Source organism: Balaenoptera physalus (genome assembly GCF_965194825.1).
Source record: "Balaenoptera physalus genome assembly, chromosome: 4".
Taxonomy (NCBI): Eukaryota; Metazoa; Chordata; class Mammalia; order Artiodactyla; family Balaenopteridae; genus Balaenoptera; species Balaenoptera physalus.
In genome coordinates, this window is record NC_138891.1 from 58,969,932 (window position 1) to 58,997,891 (window position 27,960).

Sequence of the window (27,960 nt, forward strand, 5' to 3'; positions counted from 1 at the left end):
AATGATAAAAGGATCAATACAGAAGAGGATATTACACTCGTCAACATATATGCACCCAATATAGGAGCACCTAAATATATAAAATGAATACTAACAGATGTAAAGGGAGAAATGGACAATAATACAATAATTGCAGGAGACTTTAACACCCCACTGACATCAATGGACAGATCATCCAGATAGAAAATCAATAAGGTAACAGAGGTCCTAAATGACACAACAGACCAGTTGGACTTAATTGACATATGGGACACTACATTAAAAAAAAAAAACAGAATACACATGCATTCAAGCATGCATGGAACGTTCTCCAGGATAGACCACATACTAGGTCACAAAACAAGCCTCAACAAATTTAAGCAGATAGAAATTACCTCAAGCATCTTTTCTGACCACAATGGTATGAAACTAGAAATGCACCACAGTGAGAAAAATGGGAAAAGAACAAACACATGGAAACTAAAGAACATGCTACAGAAAAACCAATGGGTCAACAATGAAATCAAAGAAGGAATCAGAAAATACCTCGAGGCAAAAGATAATAACAACCACTGGGATGCCACAAAAGCAGTTCTAAGAGGGAAGTTCGTAGCAATACAGGCCTTCCTCGTGAAACAAGAAAAATCTCAAATAAACAACCTAAACTATCACCTAAAAGAATTAGAAAAAGAACAAACAAAACCCAAAGTCTGCAGAAGGAAGGAAATAAAATAGAGATTTAAAAAAAAAATAGAAAAGATCAATAAAACTAAGAGCTGGTTTTTTGAAAACATAAACAAAATTAACAAACCTTTAGCCAAGCTTACCCAGAAAAAAGGACCCAAATAAACAAAATAAGAAATGAAAGAGGAGAAATAACAACCAATATCACAGAAATACAAAAAATCATAAGAGAATACTATGAACAGTTATATGCCAACAAATTGAAAAACCTAGAAGAAATGGACAAGTTTCTAGAAACATACAGCCTACCAAAAGTGAGTTAAGAAGAAACAGATTATTTGAACAGACCGATCACTAGAAGTGAAATAGAATATGTAATTAAAAAACTCCCTGCAAACAAGAGTCCAGGACTGACTGCTTCACTGGGGAATTCTATCAAACATACAAAGAACTTATATATTTATACCAAACCTTCTCAAACTATTCCAAAAGACTGAAGAGGTGGGAACGCTCCCAAAGATATTCTATGAAGCCATCAGTAGCCTGATTGATACCAACACCAGACAAAGACACTACAAAAAAAAGAAAATTACAGGTCAATACCTTTGATGAATATAGACAAAAATTTTCAATAAAATATCAGCAAACCAAATCCAGCAATACTTAAAAAGGATCATACACCATGATCATGCTGGATTCATTCCAGGGTCACAAGGATGGTTCAACATAGGCAAATCAATCAATGTGATACACCACATTAACAAAAGGAAAGACAAAAAGCACATGAGCAAGCATCTCAATAGATGCACAAAAAGCATTTGACAAAATTCAACATCCATTCATGTTAAAAGCTCTCGCCAAAGTGGGTAGAGAGGGAACATATCTCAACATAATAAAAGCCCTTTATGACAAACCCACAGCAAACATAATACTCAATGGTGAAAAGCTGAAAGCCTTCCTGCTAAATTCAGGAACAAAGATGCCCACTCTCACCACTTCTTTTCAACGTAGTATTGGACATCCCAGCCTCAGCAATCAGAAAAGAAAAAGAAATAAAAGGTATCCAAATTAGAAGGGAAGAAGTAACACTGTCACTATTTGCATATGACATGATACTCTATATAGAGAACTCTGAAGTCTCCACACAAGAACTAATAAATGAATTCTGCAAGGTAACAGGATATAAAATTAATATACAGAAATCTGTTGCATTTTTTTACACTAACAATAAAATACCACAAAGAGAAAGTTAAAAAAAATTTTTTTAATTGTGTCAAAAAAACAAAAAACAAAGCCTAGGAATCAACTTAACCAAGGTGAAAGACCTATGCACTGAAAACTATAAAACACTGATAAAGGAAACTGAAGATGATTCAAAGAAATGAAAAGATACCTTATGCCCTTGGATTGGAAGACATAATACTGTTAAAATAGCCATACTACCCAAAGCAATCTACAGATTTAACGCAACCCCTATCAAAACACTCATGACGGTTTTCACAGAACTAGAACAAATAATCCTAAAATTTATATGGAACCACAAAAGACCCAGAATTGCCAAAGCAATCCTGAGAAAAAGGAACAAAGCTGAAGGTACAACCCTTCCAAACTTCAGACTATACTACAAAACTACAGTAATCCAAACACGGTGGTATTGGCACAAAAACAGACATATGAAACAGAATACAGAGTCCAAAAATAAACCCATGCACCTACAGTCAATTAATCTATGATTTCAGACTATACTACAAAACTACAGTTATCAAAACACTATGGTACTGGCACAAAAACAGACAGATCCATGGAACAGAATAGAGAGCCCGGAAATAAACCCACACACCTATGGTCAATTAATCTTAGACAAAGGAGGCAAGGACTATACAATGGAGAAAAGAGTCTCTTCAGCAAATGGTGTTGGGAAAGCTGGACAGCCACATGTAAATCAATAAATTAGAACACTCCCTTATGCCATATGAAAAAATAAACTCAAAATGGTTTAAAGGCCTAAATATAAGACATGACACCACAAAACTCCTAGAAGAGAACATAGGCAAAATGTTCTTAGACATAAATCACAGCAATATTTTCTTAGATCAGTCTCCCAAAGCAAAGGAAATAAAAGCAAAAATAAACAAATGAGACATAATCAAAATGTAAAAGCTTTTGCACAGCAAAGGAAACCATCAACAAAATGAAAAGACAACATATGGAACAGGAGAAAATATTTGTAAATGATATGACTGACAAGAGGTTAATATCCAAAATACACAAACAGCTCATACAACTCAATATTGAAAAAACAAACAACCTAATCAAAAAATGGGCAGAAGACCTAAATAGACATTTCCCCAAAGACATACAGATGGTCAACAGCCACACGAAAAGATGCTCAACATTGCTAATTATTGAAGAAATGCAAATCAAAACCAAATGAGATATCACCTCACACCGGTCAGAATGGCTATCATCAAAATGTCTACAAATAATAAATACTGGAGAGGGTGTGGAGAAAAGGGAACCCTTTTGCACTTTTGGTGGGAATGTAAATTGGTGCAGCCACTACAGAAAATGTTCCTTTAAAAACTAAAAATAGCGCTACCATATGATCCAGCAATCCCACTCCTTGGTATATTTCTGGAAAAAAGAAAAACTCGAATTTGGAAAGATACATGCACCCCAATGTTCACAGCAGCACTATTTACAACAGCCAAGACATGGAAACAACTGAAGTGCCCATGAACAGACAATTGGCTTAGGAAGATGTGGTGTATATGTACAAATACATATATATACACACACACATGTATATACATACATACATACATACATACACACACACACAATGGAATATTACTCAGACACAATAAAGAATGAAATACTGCCATTTGCAGCAACATGGATGAACCTAGAGAATATTATACTTAGTGAAGTCAGACAGAGAAAGGTGAATATCATATGATATCGTTTATATGCTGAATCTAAAAAAAAAGATACAAATGAATCTATATACAAAACAGAAACAGACTCACAGACATAGAAAACAAACGTATGGTTACCAAAGAGGAGAGGAAGTGGGGGAAGGATAAATTAGGAGTACGGAATTAACAGACAGAAACTACTATACATAAAATAGATAAGCAACAAGGATTTACTGCACAGCACAGGGAATTATGTTCAATATCTTGTAATAACCTATATTGGAAAACAATCTGGAAAAAATACATATATATAAAACTGAATCACTATGCTGTACACCTGAAACTAACACAATTTTATAAATTAACTATACTTTAATTAAAAAACTATACACTTAAAAATGGTTAAGATGATAAATTTTGTTATGGGTTTTTTACATCAATTAAAAAAAAAAAGCATTAAACAAATCTGACCTAGTTGGTGCAGAAGTAGCTAAACCAGAACTAGAAATGTAAAATAGTACAGGTACTTTAGAAAATGGTTGGGCTGTTTCCTAAAATTTCAAACACAGATTTACCAAACAACACAGCAGTTTTACTCCTAGGTGTCTACCCAAGATAAATAAAAACATATGTCCACGCATATGCTGGGGGTTGTAGGTAGGAATGGGAGTGACTGCAGATGGGCATGAGATTTCTTTTTGCGGTGATGGAAATGTTCTAAATTAGATAGTAGTGATAGTTGCATAACTGTAAGTTTCCTAAAAATCAAGCGGAAATAGAAAGAAAGAAATCTACTTGCCAAGAATTATAGGAACCATACACTCACAACTTTTAGCTTTTATCCCACACTCAGCAGTCTTCAGCCTCCCACAAATCTCACCTTTTCTAACCGCTCCGGACTTGGCATTGGCAATCTCTGCCGCTTAGCCTCCTGTTCTAGAGTTAGGAGCATGTTTCTTTCTTTCAGGAGAACATACCTATATCAAAAAACAGAGCTTGTAATGCTATTCTGTGCTTATATTAATTGTGATTTTTTTGACATCAAAATTAATGACCTGTACTCAAAAGTCCTTTAGAATAATCCTTTATACAGAGCTACATCTATTCTTACTCATTTGTTCAATAAATTTTCCATGTGCCACATACTGCATTAAGTAAGGTAAGTGCCAGAAGAGTTACAAAAAAGCATAAAACGTAGTCCCTACGTTCCAAGTGGAGAGAGAAGATGGAAGATAACACTTATTCAGTTCCTGTTATACGCCAGCCAATGTGCTAAATAAGCACATTATATACATTTATTTCACTAAATTCTCACAACAATTCTGAAGTTGGAACTATTTACACATTCTAAATGAAGAAACCAAAGCTGAGAGAAGTAAGGTTTCGGGGGGCACGTGGCTAATTCAAGATTCAAATCCTGAACTCCCTGGGTGGAAAACCCATTCTATTTTTAGCCCACTATGCTCCCTCCACAACTGAAATGTGGTGTGGTATACTCAGTGGTATAGACAACAACTACCAGGAGAATTAAGTGGGAGAAATGAGACATTCCTTCTGGCTAAGATGATCAACGAAAGCTTCATAGAGATGGGATATGTTAGGCTGGAAAGGAAACCAAAGCAAACACAATCAAATCACTGAAATCAAAACACTGAGGTGGTAAAGCTCAAGTGTGAGTGACTTTTGTGAATAAATATGTTTGATTGAGAATCAGAGCTGGAAGAAAGTAAAGGAAATAAATGTAGAGGGCAAAGAAAATGAAACAAAGGAATTGGGGTACTTTTTGGTACGGAAGAAGACAATTTTGGGGGAAGGAGTGGCAGAAGATAAATTATTTGGCTTTAGCCAGGATGAATATTGAAACTGCCTTAACTATCCCTTTACCAATAACCAACAGTAAACGTGCTTTAAAACAACGTATTTTTTACCATGAATCTGTGCTGTTTTAAACATAACACTTCTGACACCAAATGAGGGGTTTTTCTCTCCTGACAGTAACATGTTGTCTTTTCCAACATAACTTTTCCAACTCCCTGGCACTAACTACCTGAAGTCAGAGCCAGATTCCACAAATTTAAGTGTTCAGTCCCACAAGAAAGACTGCCCCCCACTTCAGATGCCAACAGCAATTTCCAGGCCTCCCACATATCTGACTGACCAGCTACAAACTGGGGGTTCCAACAACCCTGTCCATGGGTTTGATAATTTGATAGAATAGCTCACAGAATTCAGGAAAGCACTTTACTCTCTTACTGGTTTATTATAAAGGATACAACTCAGAAACAGCCAGATGGAAGAGATGCACAGGACAAGATATGGGGAAGGGGTGCAAAGCTTCCATGCCTTCTCAAGGCACACCACCCTCCCAGAACTTCCATGTACTTACCAACTTGGAAGCTCTCCAAACCTAGTTGTTTAGGGTTTATTACGGAGGTGTCATGATGCAGGCATGATTGATTAAATCACTGGCCACTGGTGACTGAACTCGATCTCTAGTCCCTCTCCCTCCCCAAAAGTGGGGGTGGTGGTGAGGCTGAATGCTCCATCCGCTAATCACACCTTGGCCTTTCTGGCAATCAGCCTCTATCCTGAAGCTACACAACAATACCCCCCCGGCCCCCACCCCCAAGAGCTGCCTGATTAGAAGACACTCATATCACTCAGGCAATTCCAAGGGATTTAGGAGCTGTGTGTTAAGCGATCAGAGACAAAAACAAAATATATATTTCTTATTGTATCACATAAAGAAGCCTGTAATATTAGTGGTTTTATAAGCATTTTACAGTTCTTTAATCTGCCATGAAAGATAACCCTTTAAATCAACCCTTTAAATCAAAGATACCCCATTTAAATCAAACTTTAAATGCCTACTACAGTGCCTGGACAAATAGTAATTATAAGTGAAGGGAGCTTGGTGAAAGAACAACAAGATGGGTAAGAAGTGGTATGCACTACTCCATTTAGACCAGCCAACTGTCACCATGTAAAAATGCAGGTTCAGTGTTGCAACATCACAGGTCTGATTATTCAAGAGGAGCCAGAAATCCTTATTTTTGTGCGAAACTTCCCAATTTTTAAAACACAGTGCAGCCCAAACAAACATAGCTCTGGGCTAAATATAGTCGATTAATGTGGGGGGATAGGGGGGTCAAAAGGTACAAATTCCCAGTTATAAAAGGAAAAAGTCATGGGGATGTTATGTACGGCAATGGTGACTATAGTCAGTAATACTGTACTGCATATTTGAAAGTAGCTCAGAGAATGGATCTTGAAAATTCTCATCACAAGGAAAAAAACTTTTTGTAACTATGTATGGTGACAGATATTAACTGGACTTATTGTGATCATTTTACAATATATACAAATATTGAACCATTACATTGCACATCTGAAACTAATACAATGTTATGTCAATTATACTTCAGTTTATATATGTATATATACAACGCAAATCTGTCTTAAATCCTCTCAATTCTTTCTAATTCATCAGGAGTATCTGCCAGAAAAACCTACCCAAATTTCCAATTAAGTGCACCCTCCAATACTCTTCCTCAAAGCAAATAAGCTAAAGCTTCCAGACCATGCAAAAGGTAATAAAAAGGAAGAAGGCCTAAATGTGACCAACTCATCCCCATTTTGCTTTATTAGTTTCCTGAAATTCTTAGTATAAAAGTGGTAGTATGACTGGTAGCAGTTACAGTAAAATTTCTAAACTCCCAACTATTTAAGAACTCTGATACATCTGTCATAATGTAATTTAACCTCTGTAGTACTTATAAAAATTTTAATGATCTTATATATCACCAACAGTACTATAAATCACTTTACTTAATTTCTTAAATCAGATAAAGTTTATACCTCATTATTATACTATAACTGCTTCAAACACTTAGATGTTAATGTACTCAGTATACTTACCAAAGTTTATGTAAATCTTCATTACTTTTGTTCCTTAATTGCTGACAGGTCCATGAAGCTCCTATTAAAATGATAAATTCATAACATGAAATAATTTTCTAGCTACATGCCCTTTGGCAAATTACTTAACCTCTCTAAACCTGTTTCCTTATCTGCAAAATGTGTAATAGCTTTATTATATTATAGTACAATATATAATTAGGATTTAATTGTGATTAAATTAGATAACACATATGAAAATATTAGTAATGTGACTGGCAATAGCATTCAAAAAATGTTAGTATTAGTATAGAATGTACCTTCACAGTCTAATGTCAAAATACTTAATATCATTATAAATTTTCAATTATCTCTAAAAAAATGAAATGTAAAACAAACCCCAAACCTCACTTTAGTTAATTTCAACCTACTCCTCTTCTAAACCTTTTGCCAACCTTCCAAGGAACAGTTAACTCTACTATTATACTGTCCTTCTAATCTTCTCTAATAGACATTCCCAAAGGAAATCAAAAAGGAAACACTTAAGTAATTCCCAAACTGAATAAATAATCCCAAAATGACAGAAGGTTCAATAAAATTATTTAATATAGTCAACCCAAATATCTCACCAGATTTCACTTTTTCTTCCCCCCAATTCTTTGGGTCATCAAAAAATTCTTCCAGTCCTCTCCTAGACAATGTGGTATGAAGTAATCTACACTGGTGAAAAGATGTGACATTTGGTGTATTCTTAGTCAACAGACTAAGAGAAAACCTGCAACTGAACATATATAAACAAGTGATTCAAGTTTCACAACATTTGGATTTTATAAGCAATAAACAGAATCATTTCCTCATCTACAATGTCAAAAAATCAACTTGGGGTTTCTGCCCAAGAAATGATAAACTCATAAAATGCTTTAGAAATTATTTTTAACATGCCATTATATATGTTGCTATCCTGTAACTTCACAGCCAATATATTGACATAATTATATATATATATTTTTTAAAGGTATTTTTAAAAATTTATTTATTTAATTTATTTATTTTTGGCTGCATTGGGTCTTTGTTGCTGTGCACGGGCTTTCTCTAGTTGCGGTGAGTGGGGGCCACTCTTCGTTGCGGTGCACGGGCTTCCCATTGAGGTGGCCTCTCCTGTTGCAGAGCACGGGCTCCAGGCGCCCAGGCCTCAGGAGTTGTGGCTCGCAGGCTCGGGAGTGCAGGCCCAGAAGTTGTGGCGCACGAGCTGAGTTGCTCCACGGCATGTGGGATCTTCCCGGACCAGGGTTCGAACCCGTGTCCCCTGCCTTGGCAGGCAGATTCCCAACCACTGCACCACCAGGGAAGCCCGACATAATTATATTTTAAGGTAACATTTTTAGGTCCTTCATGTGCGGCTATTGGGCATATAAGCAGATAAAAACATTCTGAACTTTAATTTCACAACACATCAGAGACCCCAATGCTTCCTCCTTTAACCTAGTAATTCCACTGAATTTAGAAATTTCAACTAAAGAAATTATCAGAGGGACTCCCCTGGTGGCACAGTGGTTAAGACTGCAAGCTCCCAATGCAGGGGGCCTGGGTCTGGGAACTAGTTCCCACATGCATGCTGCAACTAAGAGTTCGCATGCCACAACCAAGGAACCCACATGCTGCAACTAAGGAGCCCTCAAGCCACAATTAAGGAGCCTGCCTGCCACAACTAAGGCTTGATGCAACCAAATAAATAAAAAATAAATAAATTTTTCTTAAAAGAAGACAAATTATCATAGATGGGAATTGATAAATCAAAGTGTCTATTGTGATCATTTTGTAATATATAAAAATATCGAATCACTATGTTATACACCTGAAACTAATATAATATTGTAAGTCAATTGTACTTTTAAAAAGTCTATTAAAGGGGGCTTCCCTGGTGGCGCAGTGGTTGAGAGTCTGCCTGCCAATGCAGGGGACACAGGTTCGAGCCCTGGTCTGGGAAGATCCCACATGCCGCGGAGCAACTAGGCCCGTGAGCCACAACTACTGAGCCTGCGCGTCTGGAGCCTGTGCTCCGCAACAAGAGAGGCCACGATAGTGAGAGGCTGGCGCACCGCGATGAAGAGTGGCCCCCGCTTGCCGCAACTAGAGAAAGGCCTCGGCACAGAAACGAAGACCCAACACAGCCAAATAAATAAATAAATGAATAATAATTTAAAAAAACGTCTATTAAAGCATTATATATGATATCAAAAAGCTGATAATAATGTAAATGTGCAACTGGGGAATGGTTAAAAACATTATTGTGCATCTGTATGATAATCTATTATGCAGTCATCTAAAAGTCATGTTTATAAAGAATATTTAATGACCTGGGGAAATAACTTAAAATACAATAATAAAGTGTATAACAAGTGTTGTATTCCTACCAAGAAAAATTTAATGTGAATCTAATCATGAGGAAACAATCAGACAAATCCAAATGAAGGAATATTCTAAAAAGGCTGACCTTATAAAAAATGTCAATATCATGAAAGAGAAAAAAAGGAACCATTCTGGATTAAAGAAGACTAATGATACATGACAATTAACAGGATAAATGTTCATTGACTGGACTCTGAATTAAAAATTAAGAAAGAAAAAAAAAATTCCCCAGTGTGATCATTGTAGTATTGTGGTTAAGATAGTGTTCTTGTTCTTAGGAGATATATGCTGAAGTGCCATGATGTTTGCAATTCTGACATGCCTCAAATAGTTCAGAAAAATAAAGGCATGGATATAAAAAGTATAGAAAATGTGACAAAATGCTGAGGATTGGTTAACATAGGTGAAGAGTATATGGTTATTCTTTGTACTACTCTTACAACTTTCCTTTTGGCTTGAAATTTTTTAAAATAAAAAGTTGGAAAACAAGGGTAGAACATAAAAATGCATATACGTAAATATTATCCTGATTTTATTTTAAAATTTCATGTATGTCTATATACTCAAAGTTAAAAAGAATAGAAGAAAATCTGTTTATCTCTGAATGGTAAAACCATAGTTGATGTTTACTTTCTTCTTCAAAGCACTTTACCCTATTTTCCAAAGTGTCTGTAAATGAACAGATATTTATTCAACAGTAATGATAAAAATCCAAAAATTTTTTTAAGGAAAAACGATGATGAGATGGAAGAGACGATTGATTCAAGTTTGCTACTTTTCCAGTTACAACCCCTGAACCTCTGCAAAAAACAAACCAAAAAAATTGCTTATCTCTGAGGTTAATGTAAGTTCACTGTATCTGAGAGATGCCCAATAAGTGTGCTGGATTCAAGAGCACATACATTACTTCCTTTTTAAAAAAAAAATGACATACCCAACTACTTGTAAAATTTAACTCATTAAAAACAAACGCTAATAAAAGGGAGGAAATCGTACACCACAATGTCAAAAATGATCGGTCTGTCCAAGAAGACAAGCGGTCTTCCTAGAAATAATAACCAACACGTGTAGGATATTCTTTTCTCACACTTGCAGGGCGGCTTTCTGTTCATTTGGCTACTTTCATTTATTCACTCAACATTTACTGAACAATCTCTTTTTGACAAACTCTGGGAGTACACCCTCCCACCCCTTTTTTAATCCATCCAAACCTGACACAGCCTTCAGTTCCACAGCCAAAAGCTCTTCAGTGAAGTTTTTCCCAACTCACCCAGCCGAACAGGATGCTTCCGTACCTCTAGGTTTAGTTCAACAAATACTGGTTTTCTACAGACCCCACGAACTGCCTGGTCCACAGTAGGTGGCAACAAAATGTTTGAGGAAAATACAGAAATGTCGCAGGTGAGGGACTTCTCCAAGGTCACTCACTCCTCACGGAGGTGGGTTCGGGCCCAGCCATCCCAGCGGCCTTTCCATCCCTAAGCGTTTCGCAGCATCTCGGCAACCAAACAAGATCCAAAGTTGGAGAAATGGACAGACCTACTCCTCACATCACTTACCTTGTGCTAGCAGGGGCCTGAGGACTTATTAACGACCTGGAAGCCTTCAAGGCCGCCGAGACTTTTCGGCAGAAAACAGCCAAACTGGCGGCAGCCATTTTCCGCATAAGTAAGCAAACCGCATTTCCGCCAACAATGATGTCACTTCCGGCGTCTCACGCCGACCGGATGACAAGAACAGGAATTGGCTTTGCCCTCACTCAACGTGGCCACTTTCCGGCTTCGCCCTCGTTGGGAAATTGGCTCTCTCGGCTCCCGTTACATTTGCCCGCTCTTCTCTTGCCCGCAGTAGCCATGGCGGCCATGAGTTTATTACAGCGGGTTTCGGTCTCTGCAGTGGCCGCTCTGTCTGGCCGTCGCCTTGACGCTAGACTTGTATTCGGGGGCTTCCTCACCCGTGACTTTCCGAAGACTGTCGGTGGGTACTGGCTTTGGGAGAAAGCGCTATCAAGAAACGCGGGAGGAGAGATGGAGGACTCTTCCCGGGTGACCTTGGTGGAATCCGGAGAGAGCTGGGAGAAATTGAGGACTTGGGACTTGAGAGACGGAGCATGGGCTGTGTGAGGAGACTGAGGGTTTTCCTAGAGTAATCAGATCGATCGTGTTTAAGTAATTAATTAGAATTTGTGAGACGCTTTGTCATTCACCTATCCTGTTGGTGGTAATTTGCGGATGAAGCTGATGTTAGAAAGGCAAAGAGCTGGGACCCATGTCTCTCAGGCACCAGATTCTTTGTATGTTCCACCTGCGCTATGTTTTAATCTCACAAGGTGGGAAGTCATGTTGCTGAGGAGCTACATGATGCTAAGTAATAATATTGATATATGGACAGGTGGAGAGGCTCCGGGCTAACTCGTCTGCTAGGCACAATGCCTTCATGATACTTCTAGGTGTCCACGAAAATGTTTTAATTTAAATTTCTTTTAAAATCAGAAGGAAAAGGGCTATAATGTTAAAGCATATGTGATGCTGAATCCAGCCTGAATTGTATTCGTTTTCTATCAAATGAATCATAAAATAATTATTTTTAATGTTTTCTTAGAGAGGAAGGGACCTATGAAGAAAAAGTTCCTAGGTCCTAGGAAAGTCGCTGCAGTCATGGGAGGATTATTTGGAGCCTCTTGGAGACTGTGGGTTGAACTCTAGGGGAATGAATAATCATAATAGCAAAGCATCAAATGCTTTGTATTCAGTCTGCTTTATTCCCTTTTGGATTCTGCAAAGTGAATACAGTGTTACCCCATTTTACAGATGAGGAAACTGTGACTCAATTATTACAAAAATAATGCACTACTGTATTAAGTTGAATAATAATAATGGGAGCTAACATTTATTGAGCACGTATTATATGCCGGGCACCATTCTAAGATATTAAAGGTATTCATTTAATCCTCTTGATCAAAAATATACTGTAAGCGATTTGTCCTATGCAATACAAGTAGATACAGAGGAAGTGAAATTTAAAGCCCAAAAGATTCTTCTCCAACTTAAAAATATCTTTTTCTGTTTACTGCTCTTCTCCCAATTTAATTTGAATTATGTCACTTCACATGATGAGGCATTATACACTGATGCCATGAGGGACTTGCTGGAAAAATGGAAAGGACCAGTGGCATTGAACAAATTTCCGGCAGGAATTTGAACCTGTTACAAAACTACATGTGCTTACATTCCTTGATAAAATTCCTTTATAAGCCATTTCTGATTACAAATATCCTCTTCAAATACCCCCTCCCCCCATAGTACTTAATCATGCCTACCTGGAGATAAACTGAGGTAAAATTTCTCCCCTAGATCCCATTTATACACTACTCCCCATTCTTGGAGTTCTGGAAGGATCCTCGCAGGTAATCTACACCCTTTCCACTGGGAGTGGGAAAGGATATGATAGCTATAGTGAGGTTACTGTGTTTCAGCAGTGTACCTGCTTTCAAAGGCATTTTGCATGTGAAACCTAATCTATCACTGTGGAATGAAAGGTTGTAATCTGTTTTACATTATTGTTTATGTCTGCCTCTAGGAGAACGTAAGATCCAGCAGAGGAGAGAACCTTGTCTGGTTTTGTTGCCTCTGGAGATAGACTGCCTAGGTTTAAATCCTAGCTCCAGAGTTTAGTAACTCTGTGAGCTTGGGTCATCACATCTGGGAAGCTAAGTGGAAGGCACTTAATTGCTCCAAACCTGCATTTCTTCATCGTTAAAAAAGAGGATTTAGAAAGAAAAAAAAGAGGATTTTATTACAAGTGTGCTTATTTTCTGTTGACAGGGAAATAAAATAAAACTAATCTCTTTCCCACTGACAAGTATTTATAACCCTGAAATGTGTTTCTGCATAATTTTGCATCTTTCTAGAAATGTCATTTTGAATGAACTTGTCTCTTACCATAAGAACTGTTTTGTTTTGTTTTGTTTTTAAAAAGAGGGTGATAATTTTAACTTACCTCAAAGGTAGTGGTAAAGAGTGAGTGGGAAAAATCTACAGCACCGGGCATTACCTTCTACAGGGCCCTGTGGTCTCACCTTTCTTAAACATCTAGTACTGTCATGTTGTCATCAATCACTCTCAGTGAAAACCTTTCTCAGAAAATAAGCAGATAAAAGTATTCTGTTTAATTATTTATTAAATGTCAAACATCAAGGGATTCTAGAAATAAGCTTAAGTTCTCCCCTCAGCTGCAGAGAACTTTTATGTTGAAGGCTGATGTGCATATAATTATGGCTTTAAAACCTGAGAAGAGGATTAAAATGATTTTATAAACAAAGTAGTGTGGACTTAATTCAGACATGGATGATGAGGCATGTTAACTGGATTCTAGGGATAGTTTTAACAGGTGCAATTGTTGGAAAAGTAAAGGATGTGTTTTCTGATATATCTGAATATGGGGCTCTTGGGATAGGTAGGTGTTGAGAGAGAAGGTTTAAAAAAGAGAAGTTCGGGCTTCCCTGGTGGCGCAGTGGTTGAGAATCTGCCTGCCAATGCAGGGGACACGGGTTCGAGCCCTGGTCTGGGAAGATCCCACATGCCGCGGAGCAACTGGGCCCGTGAGCCACAACTACTGAGCCTGCGCGTCTGGAGCCTGTGCTCCGCAACAAGAGAGGCCGTGATAGTGAGAGACCCGCACACCGCGATGAAGAGGGGCCCCCGCTTGCCACAACTAGAGAAAGCCCTCGCACAGAAACGAAGACCCAACACAGCCAAAAAATAAAAAAAAAAAAAGAGAGAGAGAAGTTAGGACCTAATTAGGGGAGGGACTGAATACAAAGCCAAAGTATCTTAACGATTTTGTAGGCACCCAAGAGTATTTTAGCGGAAGAGCAGCATCAGTAGTATGTTTTAGGAAGATGCTTCCGAATATTGGATGGCTTATCAGGCATGTTGATTACTTAAGCCACTGAGGTGAAGAGATCTTGGAGAGAAATGGAAAGTTTGAATTTTCAAATCAAGAGGCCTTGACAACTGATGAATGAGGCACAGGAAGATGACTGAGATTTTTAGCCTGGGTAATTGAGTTGGTGGTGCCATTAACTGGGAATAGTCTGAGAATGAGGGAAAGAAAATGACCAATTTTGGGTGTTGTCTTGGAGACACAAAAAAATCTGGTATTGTCTTATTTGATCCTCACAAGTATCACAATTGTCCAAAGCGTAACTTTCCTGAAGTTATTTGCATTAAAAAAAATTGGTTAGTGAAACCTTAGTTCCACGTAATTACTGAGTAGCTTAATTGAGACATTCCAGGCTGTAGAGAGTGGAGGAAAATGCCTATTTTTGTGGCAGAAGGATTGAGTTCCAGAAATCCTGGCAGTCACCTGGTTGTAAGCAATGTTCACTCTAATAATTTTAGATTGTAAGCAGATGGCCCTACTACAACAACAAATCATGAAGGCTCAGAATATTTGAAAAGAGTTTAGTGCTATGAAATATCCTTTAGAACAGTTAATAGTATAACAGTTACCTAACACATTTAATGACATGAATAATTGTTGTTTAACAGTAGGGTGATTATATGTAAAGAAAGCAAGAAGTTCACGTTACTAACTGTTTAATATTGCTAGAATGCAGCCAGCTCAAGCTTTCTTCCATAGTTTTGTTTGTTACACTTTCCACATCTACTAATACTGTCATTTGTAATCAGCTGTCCCTAAAACCCCACATAGAGTTTAATCCTTATGTGTTTCTCTGTGTGTGTGTGTGTGTGTGTGTGTCTCTGTCTGTCTGTCCGTCTGATTGAAAGGGAAAGTTGGGAGTATACTGTCTCTTCTGAGAAGATTTACTTTCAGGGACTAAAGAAAGATCCCCTACCAACATTAAATTTACTTAAGAAATGTAAATTCAACAATATTTATGGAGCTCCTACCATGTGGCAGACACTAAAGTGCACTGGAGATACACTACTGAATGATTCAGCTTAGTGCTTATTGTTCTAAAGGAAATAACCAAATGATATTAAGGAGAATAAGTGGGAGACCAGCTTTGGATAGGGTAGTCAGAGAAGACTTCTTTGAGGAGGTAACATTTGATCTTACCTCTGAAGGATGGGGTGAGGAGCTAGCCATTCAGAGAGCCTGAGGAAAAGCTTCCAAGCAAAGAGGAAGGTAAGTGCAAAGACCTGAAAGCAGGAAAGAGCTCTTGGTGTTGGAAGGAAACCATTGAGATTGATCAGTAGGAAAGGTATGTCTTTCTATTCTAAGAGAGGCCATCTATTCAGATTCTTTGAGGGAAAGGACCTTAGAAATCTTCTAGGCCACCCCCTGTAGTATGCTAATCCTTGTTACATTCCATTAGTGATACTCGAATAACTCCATAATGGGGACTGGGGAGGCAGTCCAGTTTTATTTTCAACCACTAACATTGTTAGAAACTTCTTCCTTGTATTAAGCTAAAAATTACTCTTTCGCACATTGATCCTAGTTCTTCCTTTCAGGTCAACACAGAATAGTGTGAGCCTTTGTCATTGGACAGCCTTCAGCTCTTTAAAGACACTTCTCTGGTCTCTATCCTGACTTCTTTTTTGTAGGCCAGTCAGCTTTAGTTCTTTCAGTTTCAGTAGGTCAATTTCCAGGTTGTTTGCCATCCTGGTTGCTTAACTTGGGACGTGCTCCAGATTGTCCCTCTAAAACACTGTACTCTGGGCTGGACACACTTCTGCAGGTCTAGTAAGACATGGAGGTGGAGGGCTCCTTCTGTTCTGACCCTGTATTTCTGGTACATCAGATTAAGATTGGATTACCTTTGGGATTTTTTGGTAACCACATCCACATGACACCAATGACTTTTTTTTTTTTTTTTTTTGGCCACGCCATGCAGCTTGAGGGATCTCAATTCCCCAACCAGGGATTGAACCTGGGCCATGGCAGTGAAAGCCCGGAATCCTAACCACTAGGCCACCAAGGAACTCCCACCGGTGACTTTTCTTAAGTTTGTGAGCCACTAAACTTCTGGAGTGTTCGAGTAGGACTTTTCACTTACTATACTTAATCCTTTTAGATTCAGCCTTTTGTAAATGTGTAGGAGGACTTTTGGGGGGATCCTATTTCATCATTGGTGTAGTAGCCACTCTTGTAGCAGTAGCTCTGTATCATCAGGAATACCATCTCCACCACACTCAGGCCATTCATAGAAATCGTGAGAGAGCCCTTTGGCAGGTTACTGCATTAAGTAATCAGCACCTTTTGGGTATAATCAATCAACCAATTACCCATTACAGATTTCTTCTAACTTGCTACTTCTCTCAGTTTATAATGTGCCTTCCTCATACCTCCCCAACTCCACCAACCTGTCTAAAGAGGGGCTTTACTTCTGAGCCTTTTCTTTTCTGACACTGCATCCTGTTTCTTTCCTTTGTTGTCCTTATAGACAACAGATTGTTGTCTATTACAATATAGATTTGTAATTATATTACCTATTTTTTTCTCCCAGCAGAATCTAAATCCCTCTTATACTATAGACCTAGCATAAGACCTGTACATAGTAGGCACTTAAATATTTATTGAATTAATGAGTGGTTTGTACTGTTATCCAGACCATTTTTTTCGTCTAGTCGACAGAAATTTCTATTGTATCTTTCAAATGATTTGCAGAAATACATACTTACCTTGTCAAATTCTCTTGTTATTTTAGAAGTCTTAGTAGATGATTTATACTTAGTAAACTCGTGCCAGCTTCTAATTCTTTTGTGAATTTACCTTCTAAATTCATTGCAAGCTGCTGCAGGTGGTATCAAAATTTAGGACAGTTTCTGCCTTCGAGACACTTATATTTCAGTGGGGGCAGTGAAAGCAAGTTTACACATCAGTAGAATATAAAGCAGTTCAGAGGTAGGAGAGCTCTCATCTGGTTGGGAAGCATGTTGGTTTCTTGGAGGATAAGATGTCACCTGGGTCTAAAGAATAGATTTCAGGAGAGGGGAGGTCATTCTTGACATTTAAGCTTGAACAAAGGATACAAATCTTTCTGCCATCTATTATGACTAAAATTCCTTTAATGGGAAATTAGTTTTTTATTCAGCAACGACTCATGGGAAATTTCCTTGAATGCGGTTACACAGCAGAAGCACAGTAACCCTCAGTTTCTCAGTAATGTTAGCTTTTAGCAGAAAGGGCTTAGAGTGGCCATAGTGATCCTTCCAGACTTCCAAGAAAGGGAAATCACATAGAAAGCAGATCCAAGAGTGAGAGTTTTGCTTCAGTTTATCTTCAGCAACGGTTGATTAAATACCGTCTGGGAGAGGTTTTGAAGAGAAGATATTTACAATAAGAAATGGCTTACGCATTTGCAGCAACATGGATGGACCTAGAGATTATCATACTAAGTGAAGTAAGTCATACAGAGAAACACAAATATTATATATCACTTATATGTGGAATCTAAAATATGATACAAATGAACTTATTTGCAAAAGAGAAACAGACTCATAGACATAGAAGACAAACTTATGGTTACCAAAGGGGAAAGAAAGGGGAGGGGGATAAATTAGGAGTTTGGGATTAGCAGATACAAGCTCTATATATAAAATAAACAACAAGGTCCTACTGTATAGCAAAGGGAACTATATTTAGTATCTTGTAATAAACTATGGTGGAAAAGAATATGAAAAGGAATATATATATGTATAACTGAATCACTTTGCTGTACACCAGAAACGAACACAACATTGTAAATTATACCTCAACTAAAAAAAAAAAAAAAGAAATGGCTTATAAAGGGATTTTATCAAGATATGTTAGAGTGTTTTCTTTTGAACAAGTTCAAATTCCTGCTAGAGAGATATTGAATAAATATCTTTCCATTTATTTTGCATCAAGTCCCTAATGTATATTGCCTCATCATATGAGGCAATTTAAATTAATTTCTTTTGCAGCATTAGCAAATATTTATTGCAGAGGTAAACAAAGGTACGTAGCCCACCAAGAGTATCTGATCTCCCTGCCTGCTACTGAAACAAATTCAAATAATCATTTAGATATTTCTTCAATAAATATCAATATCTTGAATATTGATGAATGAAAATGATGACAATATTGATGAATATGTTGAATAAAAATGAGGAGAGCTATAGTTTAGAACAGTACATCAATCTCTGTTTAAAGATATCCTAGTCTTCCCTGCCTTTAGTACTCAAATAAAGAAGCATGTATTTTTTTATCTTAATCATATATATATATATATGTATATATATATTTTGGCAGAGAAGGGATGCTTTATCTTAATTCATATTAAACATTTATGCATGTACATTTTCTTATAGTCTGACTTTTATCTCAAAATATAACTATATCCATATAAACCTTGTATATAACAGGGTTATTTAATATTTCCAGCTCCTGTGCGACACAGTGGAGACCATGGGAAAAGACTGTTTATCATCAAGCCTTCTGGATTCTATGACAGACGTTTTTTGAAATTAATGGTGAGTTAAAACTTGTTGAACTAAACTCTTTACATATAAATAGGAAATTTTTTTCCTATTTAGAAAACATCTTTCATTTTATAAAAGATTTTTTTTGTAAATTCATATTCCTTTTCTCAAAAAATATTGAGATTGAGTAGTAAGGTCTGGTTTGTTACTGGATTTATTTTTAAATTAGTGAACCTTTCCTTCTTCAAAAAAAGAATTCATGCATATTGGAGGTAAAAATTGAAACATTCCTTTCTTCTCAAGATTATGGGGTTTTGAAATCATCTGTGTTCCCTGACCAAAAGAAAAATCTATAAATTATAAAACTGAAAATGGATTCATTTGGGGATAATTTTTTGTATTACTAATATATTCTTTAAATTAACAAAGAACTCATTGAAGGACTTCTTTAAATATGTAACTCCATTATTTTGGGATATGATTTTTTATTTCTTTGTTGTTTAGGAACATTGATTTCAGAGAGTGAAGCAGGGCATTGACTGCATGTTTGTATCTCAAGATTCTATAAAGAAAAGTAGAGACTTAGAAGGTGGAAGACTGGACTCTGTTCCACTGTTCCTAAAGCTGTGACCCACTGGCTGCCCTGTAGACCTTCCCTTGCCTGTCCATTGTGCTTAATGCCCTTCTCCATCCCCATGGTTGAGCTCCTACTTTTCTTGTGATGACCAACTCAGACTCCAGAAATCGCCCTCATCTTCTTACACTTTTATTCTTAATATAAAAATTTCTTTTATGACATTGCTTTAACCAAAAAATGAAAAATCACTTAAATATATATTGCATTATACTTGTACAATTAGTCTTTGCTTTCTTCTTTCATTTTTGACGCTAAATATAGGCATCTAAAAGCTAGAGCAAAAGAAAATTACAGAAATAAATAATTTTATACCGCATCTCCAATTTGGCAAGTTTATTTTATAAGAAATATAAGGAAATCATGTAATGAGGACAGTTTGAGTGTGAGGAAAGGAGTTAGGAAATGGTTATGTGAAAACTTTTTTTTTTTTTTTTTTTTTAATCTTAACAGAGATTCTACATTTTGTTGACTGGGATTCCAGTAGCAATTGGCATAACTCTGGTGAATGTATTCATTGGTAAGTATCTCCCCCACTGACTAAATTAGTAAATTTTTAAAACCTGTGTACATTAATATAAAAAAAGAAATTATGGATATTATAAGGGAAAGTTCTTCAAATAATAAAATAAACATAAGCATGAGAATTTATTTTAAAATAACCAAATCTTTTTTTTTTTTTCGATTTATTGATTGATTGATTGATTGCTATGTTGGGTCTTCGTTTCTGTGCTAGGGCTTTCTCTAGTTGCGGCAAGCGGGGGCCACTCTTCATTGCAGTGCGCGGGCCTCTCACTATTGTGGCCTCTCTTGTTGCAGAGCACAGGCTCCAGACGCGCAGGCTCAGTAGTTGTGGCTCACGGGCCTAGTTGCTCCGCGGCATGTGGGATCTTCCCAGACCAGGGCTCGAACCCGTGTCCCCTGCATTAGCAGGCAGATTCTCAACCACTGTGCCACCAGGGAAGCCCAAAATAACCAAATCTTAATCTGCAATAGCACACAGTGGTTCGTTTTTAACTTTTTGTTTTCTCCAAAAACCTTTAAGGTCACTGACTCTATAGGCCACATAAAAGGCCTGTCTTCTTCCTCTTTTTCATGTCCCAAAACCAGCTTTGAGAAGTCTGAATAAGGAAAATAGAAAGAGATAGAGGTGGAAGAGAGGCTGAGGGATGGAAGAATTTTTTTATCCATCCTGGAACATATAAAATTATAATCTTCCAAAAAAGAATGGATTTGTGAATGATAGTAAATATTAGGTCTCCTGGGAAATTCTGCTCACAGTACTTCTAATGTCTTGAATCCTAAATATTTTGTCTAGGACGTTTAAGGAAAACCAGAGGAATAGTATATCTTTTATTATATCTTGTTACACTATATAAAAACAAAATGAGAACCCCCATATAATGCCTATATACAATGCATTACACGTAGAAGACATCTAAAAAGTATCTAATGAATGATTTTCCACCAGATTGAAGTGAATTTAAAATATTAGATATCTTCATTGCTGCAAAACAAAAGATTCTTTAAAACCACAAGAGGTTGGTTTCTTACTTAAATAGTGAAGAATTAACATTGTAAACTCCTGATACTAAAGTTGAATATCACTGTTTTCTCTTATTAGGTGAAGCTGAGTTAGCAGAAATTCCAGAAGGCTATACCCCAGAACACTGGGAATATTTCAAGGTTGGTATAGGTCACTGAAAGTTATTTTCAGTTAGGTGTCTTGTCAATGTACTGGTTAATATCTTAATTTAGCAATTGTGGTATAGTTTTGTATTCAGTTTTTTATATCAAGTAAATGATACATTTTGTGCTCACTTTTTATAAGTAACCTTTGGTAATTTTCTGCATTGTTTTATTACCTTAAGCTTTATGATTTTTTAAAGACTGACTCTGCACTGTTTTCTCAACCTAGAGAGTAACATTCAGAATTTATCCTACGTTCTATGCCATAGGGAAAACTGTACTGATACTAATGCTAGCTGTCATTTATTGAACACCCACTGTGTAGCAGGCACTATGATAAGTGTTTTGCAAATATTATCTCATTCCATGTAAATGGTACTATTATTATTTCTGCTTTAGAGATGAGGAAGCTGAGGCTTAAAAGAGGTTAAGTGCTCTGTCTAAGGGATAGGGTCAGTATTTGAACCCAGGCAGTCTTGACTCCAGAGCCTGCACTGTTAATTAGTCATTTTACCATACTGTCATGGCTACTAAAACTCAAAATTAATTCTGTTACTTGTCTTTACAAGTGTTGTAGTGAGATGGCCTTGATTACAGTATATCTTATCATGTTTTATTATCTGAATAAATTATATTTTAGAAAAGAAATACTTCATTATTAAATCTTAAGGTAAGCCATATAATTAGTTTATCTTGGCTGACTGGTGGAAAGAGCGCCATTTTGAGATCACCAGACCCCAGGTTTGGCTCCAAAATCTGCCAGTTAAAATACTCATAGTGTAGTGTAATAGGAAAGAGCACAGGTTTTAGAGTGAGACAGACCTGGCCTGAGTCCAGATGCTGCAACCCAGTAACTGTACAACCTTGTGGAATTTGCTCATCTATAACTGAGGACAAAGGTAGTATCTACCGAACAGATTAAAATTATTTTAAAAATATATAAAGTGGTTGATACACAAAAGTGTTATTGATTTACCTGAGATGGTCATTTTAGGAGAATAGTAAACTGGAAAAGCAAAGTACTTTTCAGACACTAATTTTAAACACATTTTCTCTTGTAGCATCCTATATCAAGATGGATTGCCCGAACTTTCTTTGATAGTCCTGAAAAGAATTATGAAAGAACAATGGCTATCCTTCAAATTGAAGCTGAAAAAGCTGAATTACGGTAAAAAAAAAAAAAAGGGCAGGGGTTGGAGTGCAAGGAAGAAAATCCTTTCCTACAGTTGCAAACCACAGGAAGAAATTTAATAAAACTATTTCAACACTGTAGGATGCTCTGTGTAAAAGGGTGAAGATGGAGAGAGAATTAGCCTGTTCAGAGTGGAGATTATGAGTTGGAGACTAGAAGGCTATTAGGAGATAATATCTGTCAGATTAAAAAGAATTCTTTTTTGAAATGTCCTGACTCTTTTAAGTGCAAGGTAGCCCTCTCCCTCCCCTTCCCCCACCCAATTTCCTTTCTTCTTACACCCAGTGTCATCTTAGAGGTGACTACTATTTAATGATCTCTTATATTTTATGCATTAAAAATATATTTTTTATATATCATTTACAAAATATATTAACACAAGTAGAATCCTGTTATCAACACTGTTCTGTGCCTTGTCTTCCTTTCATGTAAATATACAGTCATTCCTTGGTAACTGAGGAGGATTGGTTCCAGGACCTCCAGTAGATACCAGTCTGAGGATGCTCAAGTCCTTATATAAAATGGCATAGAACAGTTGGCCCTCCGAAGATAGATAGGGCCAACTGTATCTTGATCTTTCGGTAATAGCATATACTCTCTTCTTTTTAATGGCTGCACTGGATGGATGTGCCTTAATTTTTTTAACCGGTGGGGGACCTATTGTTGGTACTTAGGCTCTCTCCAAGTTTTTTGATAATTATACGTTGTGCTGTGGTGAATATATTTTTTTGCATATTTATTCAGTGTATCTGGAATATAAATTCCTAGCAGTGGCACTGATAAACCAAATGTTATGCTTTAAATTTTAGATAGCTTTGGTCAAACTCTTTAAAAAGTTGTACCAGTGGTCTTTTCTGTCACCAATACAGGATAATTCTGTTTCTCCATACCTTTCCCAGTAAAGAAATTTATCAAACCTAAACATTTTTGCTGATAAGACAGTTGAAAAATGTTATCTCATCATTTCAATTTTGTATTTTTTGGCAAAGTTGAGTATTTTTTCATATATCTATTGGTTGTTTATATTTCTTTTTCATAAATTGCCCATTTTCTACTAATTTGTGCATTGATTAAAATAACCCCTTTTGTTTTTGTTGCAGATATGTTTTCCTAGCTTGTCATTTGTCTTCTGACAGTGTAGAATTTTTTTTGCAACTTAGTGTTTTTATGTTTCAGATAACAAAAATGCAGTAGTAGCTAATATGTTTTTGAACACTTACTATGTACTGATGCTTTAATTGCTTTTAATATATTTACTCATTTAATGATTATCAAGCTTGTCAGTTTTTTTCTTTAGCTTCTGGAATTTTGTGTCATATATAGGTCTCTGATAATAATAAAATAAGTAAATATACAAGTCCAAAATTATTTTTGAATGTTCACTCATATTTTCTTTTTCTACTTTTAAATATGATCTTTTCTGAGATTTATTTTGGCGTTTGGAGTGAGGTTTACATACAATCAAAGGTACCCATTAAGTTCAGTGGGTTTTGACAAAATATGTAACTGTAACCACCACTATCAAGGTCATTTTGATCATCTAGTGAGTCTCTTTCCTGTCCCTTCAGTCAATCCCCATCCCTTACTCTTGGCCCCAGGCTACCATTGATCTGCTTTCCATTCATTCTGCTTTAATTTTGTAGTTTACAAAAATTGCTATGATATTGAAAACTATTTAAATGATTAAATGAACATATGATTGGCTTATTTTATAGATATGTAATTACATGTATATGTAGTTACCATATAGAACTGTCATTAAGTATTTAAGAGCATGGAATAGCATTATGCCTCATACTTAGTTAGCTTTGGACATTTTTGAACTTCAGACATATACCTTTGATAAAACATCAGATTCCAAAATTTCTTAGACATATAGCGATCCCAAACAATTTCAAAACAAAACAAAGTAAAAATAAAAACAAAAACAGGGGACTTCTCTGGTGGTCCAGTGGGTCGGACTCCACGCTACCAATGCAGGAGGCCTGGGTTCGGTCCCTGGTTGGGGAACTAGATCCCACATGCATGCCTCAACTGAGAGTCTGCATGCTGCAACTAAAAAGATCTCACACGCAGCAATGAAGATCCCGTGTGCCGCAACTAAGACCTGGAGCAGCCAAAATAAATAAATAAATAAATATTTTTAAAAAAACTAAAACAGGACCCTGACTTTTACTCCTAAAAGAAAGATGCCAGTGTGAGAATGGAATGGGGAGTACCTACAGATTTTTAAAAATATATGTTTAGGTATTTGGAATACTGAAGCTTAAAGGAAAGGTATAAAATAGAAAGGGACTGTCTTACGTAATTGATTCCCCCAGAGATAATTTATTTTTGGTCCTCCAGAATTTTTAATACTCTGTACATGTGTACATATACATAGCACAAATGATTTTGTATGCTTTTTAATGAAATGGGAAGATGCCACACAGACTCATTTTATACCTTGCTTTTTCAACCTAATGATATATCTGTCCTCTCCTTCCATATTACTATGTATAGATTTCCCTCATTCTTTTTAACAGGTGCATAGGTTGTCCATTATATGGGTGAACAAAAATCTATTTAACCAGTCCCCTGTGATGAATATTTTAATTACTTGCATTTTGGATAATTGCATTATAAAGAGTAGAAAAGAAAAAGGATGATATTTAATCCTAAAAAAAAATAAATGTATTCTCTTATATACACTATCACAAAAGTGTATTATCTGTCATACATAGGGTTGGTAAGCTGGTTAAGGTTAATAAAGTGAATAATTTAACTGTGACAGATTTCCAGTCATACAAAAAGTTAGTATGTAGTCTATAAAAATGGAAAGTAAAAGGCTTGATAGAGAAGGGATTATTCCAGGAATGTGTGGTAGTTTTGTGCAAAGGCTTGGCTGTGGAAGAAGGAAAGTATCTTTCTAGAATAGAGATTATTCAGTTTGTGAAGAAGGATGAGGACAAATAAGTAGATCTTAGAGTCGGAGAATGTTTTTCTTAACCCTGGTTTTTCTTTTTTCTTTTCTTTACAAATATTGATTGTCCAATGTTGACCAGGCTCAGTGTGATGCTGGTGGCTGGTGAATAAGATACCATCTCTGCTCTCAAGAGGTTTTCTGTCCTAATGGTGATGGGCAGCCAGTATAGACAGGGGATGTGAGCTCCTCCAGGAAGGCTTGTTCCCTTTTAATTTCTAGCACTTGGCACAGTATGTGGTCATAATAGTGGGTGTTCTGTAAATGACTCTCCTTTAAACATTTAAAAGGCAAGAAGACAGGAAATGCATTATCACTATTCAAGTGAAAGTGATCTGTCCAGACAAAGAATAGGGACAGGAGGAGAGAATTGATTATCAATTCAAGTGACGCTTGGGTGATTAAAAACAATATTCATTGGCTAACTACATAAGCAAGATAATAAAAGCCAAAATAAGTCCCAAATTTTGCTTATAGGTACATATCAGATACATGCATACACATGGATCTGTGGAGGGACATTATATTTTACATAAAAGCAAGACTCTCAAGTGGTTGTTCTTTATGGAGATAATTCATTAACTTTATAATTGGAAATGCTGTAGTCACAATATCACCATTCTGTTTGTTACAGGTTAAAGGAGCTGGAAGTACGAAGTTTAATGCGTGTAAGAGGCGATGGTCCCTGGTATCAGTATCTGACCATTGATAAGACACTTATTGATCATTCTCCAAAAGCAACTCCTGACAACTAATCTTTTATTTCTCTAAATACAAAGTATATTCTCTTTAGGCAAAACTAAATTACTAGATATATTCTGTATTTTTTCTGTGTGATGAATAAAATATCCTGTTCATTGCTCTATTTCTCAACATTGGTTCAGATTAAGGCTTTTTTGTGTGTGATTTCATTTTTTTTTCCAGCTTTATTGAGGTGTCATTCACAAGGTTGTAAGATATTTAAAGTGTACATCATGATGATTTGATACACATATATATTGTGAAAGGCAGATTAAGGCTTTTGGTTTGGGGCGTTCAGTTTCCTCTTTTAAGAACGTTTAAGTATAATAAAAAAAAAACTCAAAGAAATAGGAATTTGTGAACTCCTAAAGGTGTAGCTTTGAAAGATTAATGTTTTATTTGTCTGATAAATGGAAGTTAGAGAAGTCTATGTTAAATATCAGGAAATATGTAGTTATCTATATGTGAGTATTGTAGATATGTGGATTATTCAAGGGCAACTCAGAATTTTAAATTATACAAATATTGAACCAATTATATAAAACATTAACACCTTAATAAACAATTTTTCAGTGAACAGATCTCAAAGTTTAATGTTTTCATGTTTTTTAGCCATAAATCGTTCCTTTAAAATGTATATGCACACACATGTTCATTTTTCTTAGATGCAATATCTCAGATTCCTTAGAGTCCTTTTTTGTAAACACTGGAGAAGTTCCACAAGGTAAGATGATTACTGTAAAGATTATGAAATGAGTAAAAGTTAAAATAATGACTGTCATTTATTAAGCATTTACTGTCTGCTGAGCACTGCACTGAATAACTGCATTTATTCACATTATTTTCAAAATGACCTTATGAGGTCATTTTCTGCATTTTACAGATGAGAAATTGAGGCTAAGAAATTTTAAACACATGCTCAATATTTACAAAAATAAACATTTATGCTTCAACTTCCAAAATAACCTTTTAGCTTCAAAAATTCATTATTCTCAGCGAATACCTTTTGAATGCCCTTGTGCCTTAAGGGCCCTAAACGCCCTTTACAATCCAGCCAACATCCTTTGGGGTGATGGCATTTTCTTATTTCCCCAGAAGAGGGCTGCCTCGCCCAGCTGCTTCCAGATTTTGTTTTGAGGATTCCCTATGCAATTACCACCTCATAATGCTGCCAAAGTATATGAGAGAAGGACATGCTGTCCCTGAACCCCTGCTTGCACGAACCATTTGGTTTTGTAGGAGAAGGGGAAGGAGAATGGCAGCAGATAGGTCTTGTCAGTGGTCATTGTTAATGATGCTACACCTATGTACATTTATATTCAGTATTGTTAGACTTCACACATTATTTTTCAACACCAGTAGGTTTTACTTTATTTTCTCCTTTCTATTATTATACACAAAAGACATAGAAAATATGGAAAGTGTGGGACTTCCCTGGT

The 27,960-nt window shown here is 36.4% G+C and overlaps 2 protein-coding genes across 5 annotated transcripts in view; one reads left to right on the top strand and one right to left on the bottom strand.

Annotated features, from left to right (window-relative positions):
- The window catches only part of MRPL47 (mitochondrial ribosomal protein L47), a 24,293-nt gene extending 12,719 nt beyond the window's left edge, over positions 1–11,574 (bottom strand). Inside the window, exons 1-4 of one of the 3 annotated variants that reach the window (XM_082459051.1) lie at positions 11,447–11,574; positions 8,108–8,193; positions 7,500–7,560; positions 4,462–4,558 (exon numbers count right to left, since the gene is read on the bottom strand). In XM_082459051.1, coding sequence (XP_082315177.1) covers positions 4,462–4,558; positions 7,500–7,560; positions 8,108–8,193; positions 11,447–11,553 — 351 coding nt within the window. In that variant the 5' untranslated portion in view covers positions 11,554–11,574. Of the gene's footprint in view, positions 1–4,461; positions 4,559–7,499; positions 7,561–8,107; positions 8,260–11,446 lie in introns of all 3 variants that reach the window. The other 2 variants (XM_082459050.1, XM_082459052.1) reach the window with 2 other exon arrangements.
- A 123-nt stretch (positions 11,575–11,697) lies between these two features.
- Positions 11,698–26,653, top strand: NDUFB5 (NADH:ubiquinone oxidoreductase subunit B5). 2 transcript variants are annotated; one of them, XM_082459054.1, is made up of 6 exons: positions 11,705–11,864; positions 19,266–19,354; positions 20,391–20,457; positions 21,562–21,623; positions 22,688–22,794; positions 26,415–26,653. In XM_082459054.1, the coding sequence occupies exons 1-6, from the start codon at positions 11,741–11,743 to the stop codon at positions 26,533–26,535; spliced, it is 570 nt and encodes a 189-aa protein (XP_082315180.1). In that variant the 5' UTR covers positions 11,705–11,740; the 3' UTR covers positions 26,536–26,653. The 2 variants fall into 2 exon arrangements, with proteins under 2 accessions (XP_082315181.1, XP_082315180.1); XM_082459055.1 differs by lacking the exon at positions 22,688–22,794 and having other exon boundaries at positions 11,698–11,864.
- Positions 26,654–27,960: the final 1,307 nt, after the last annotated feature.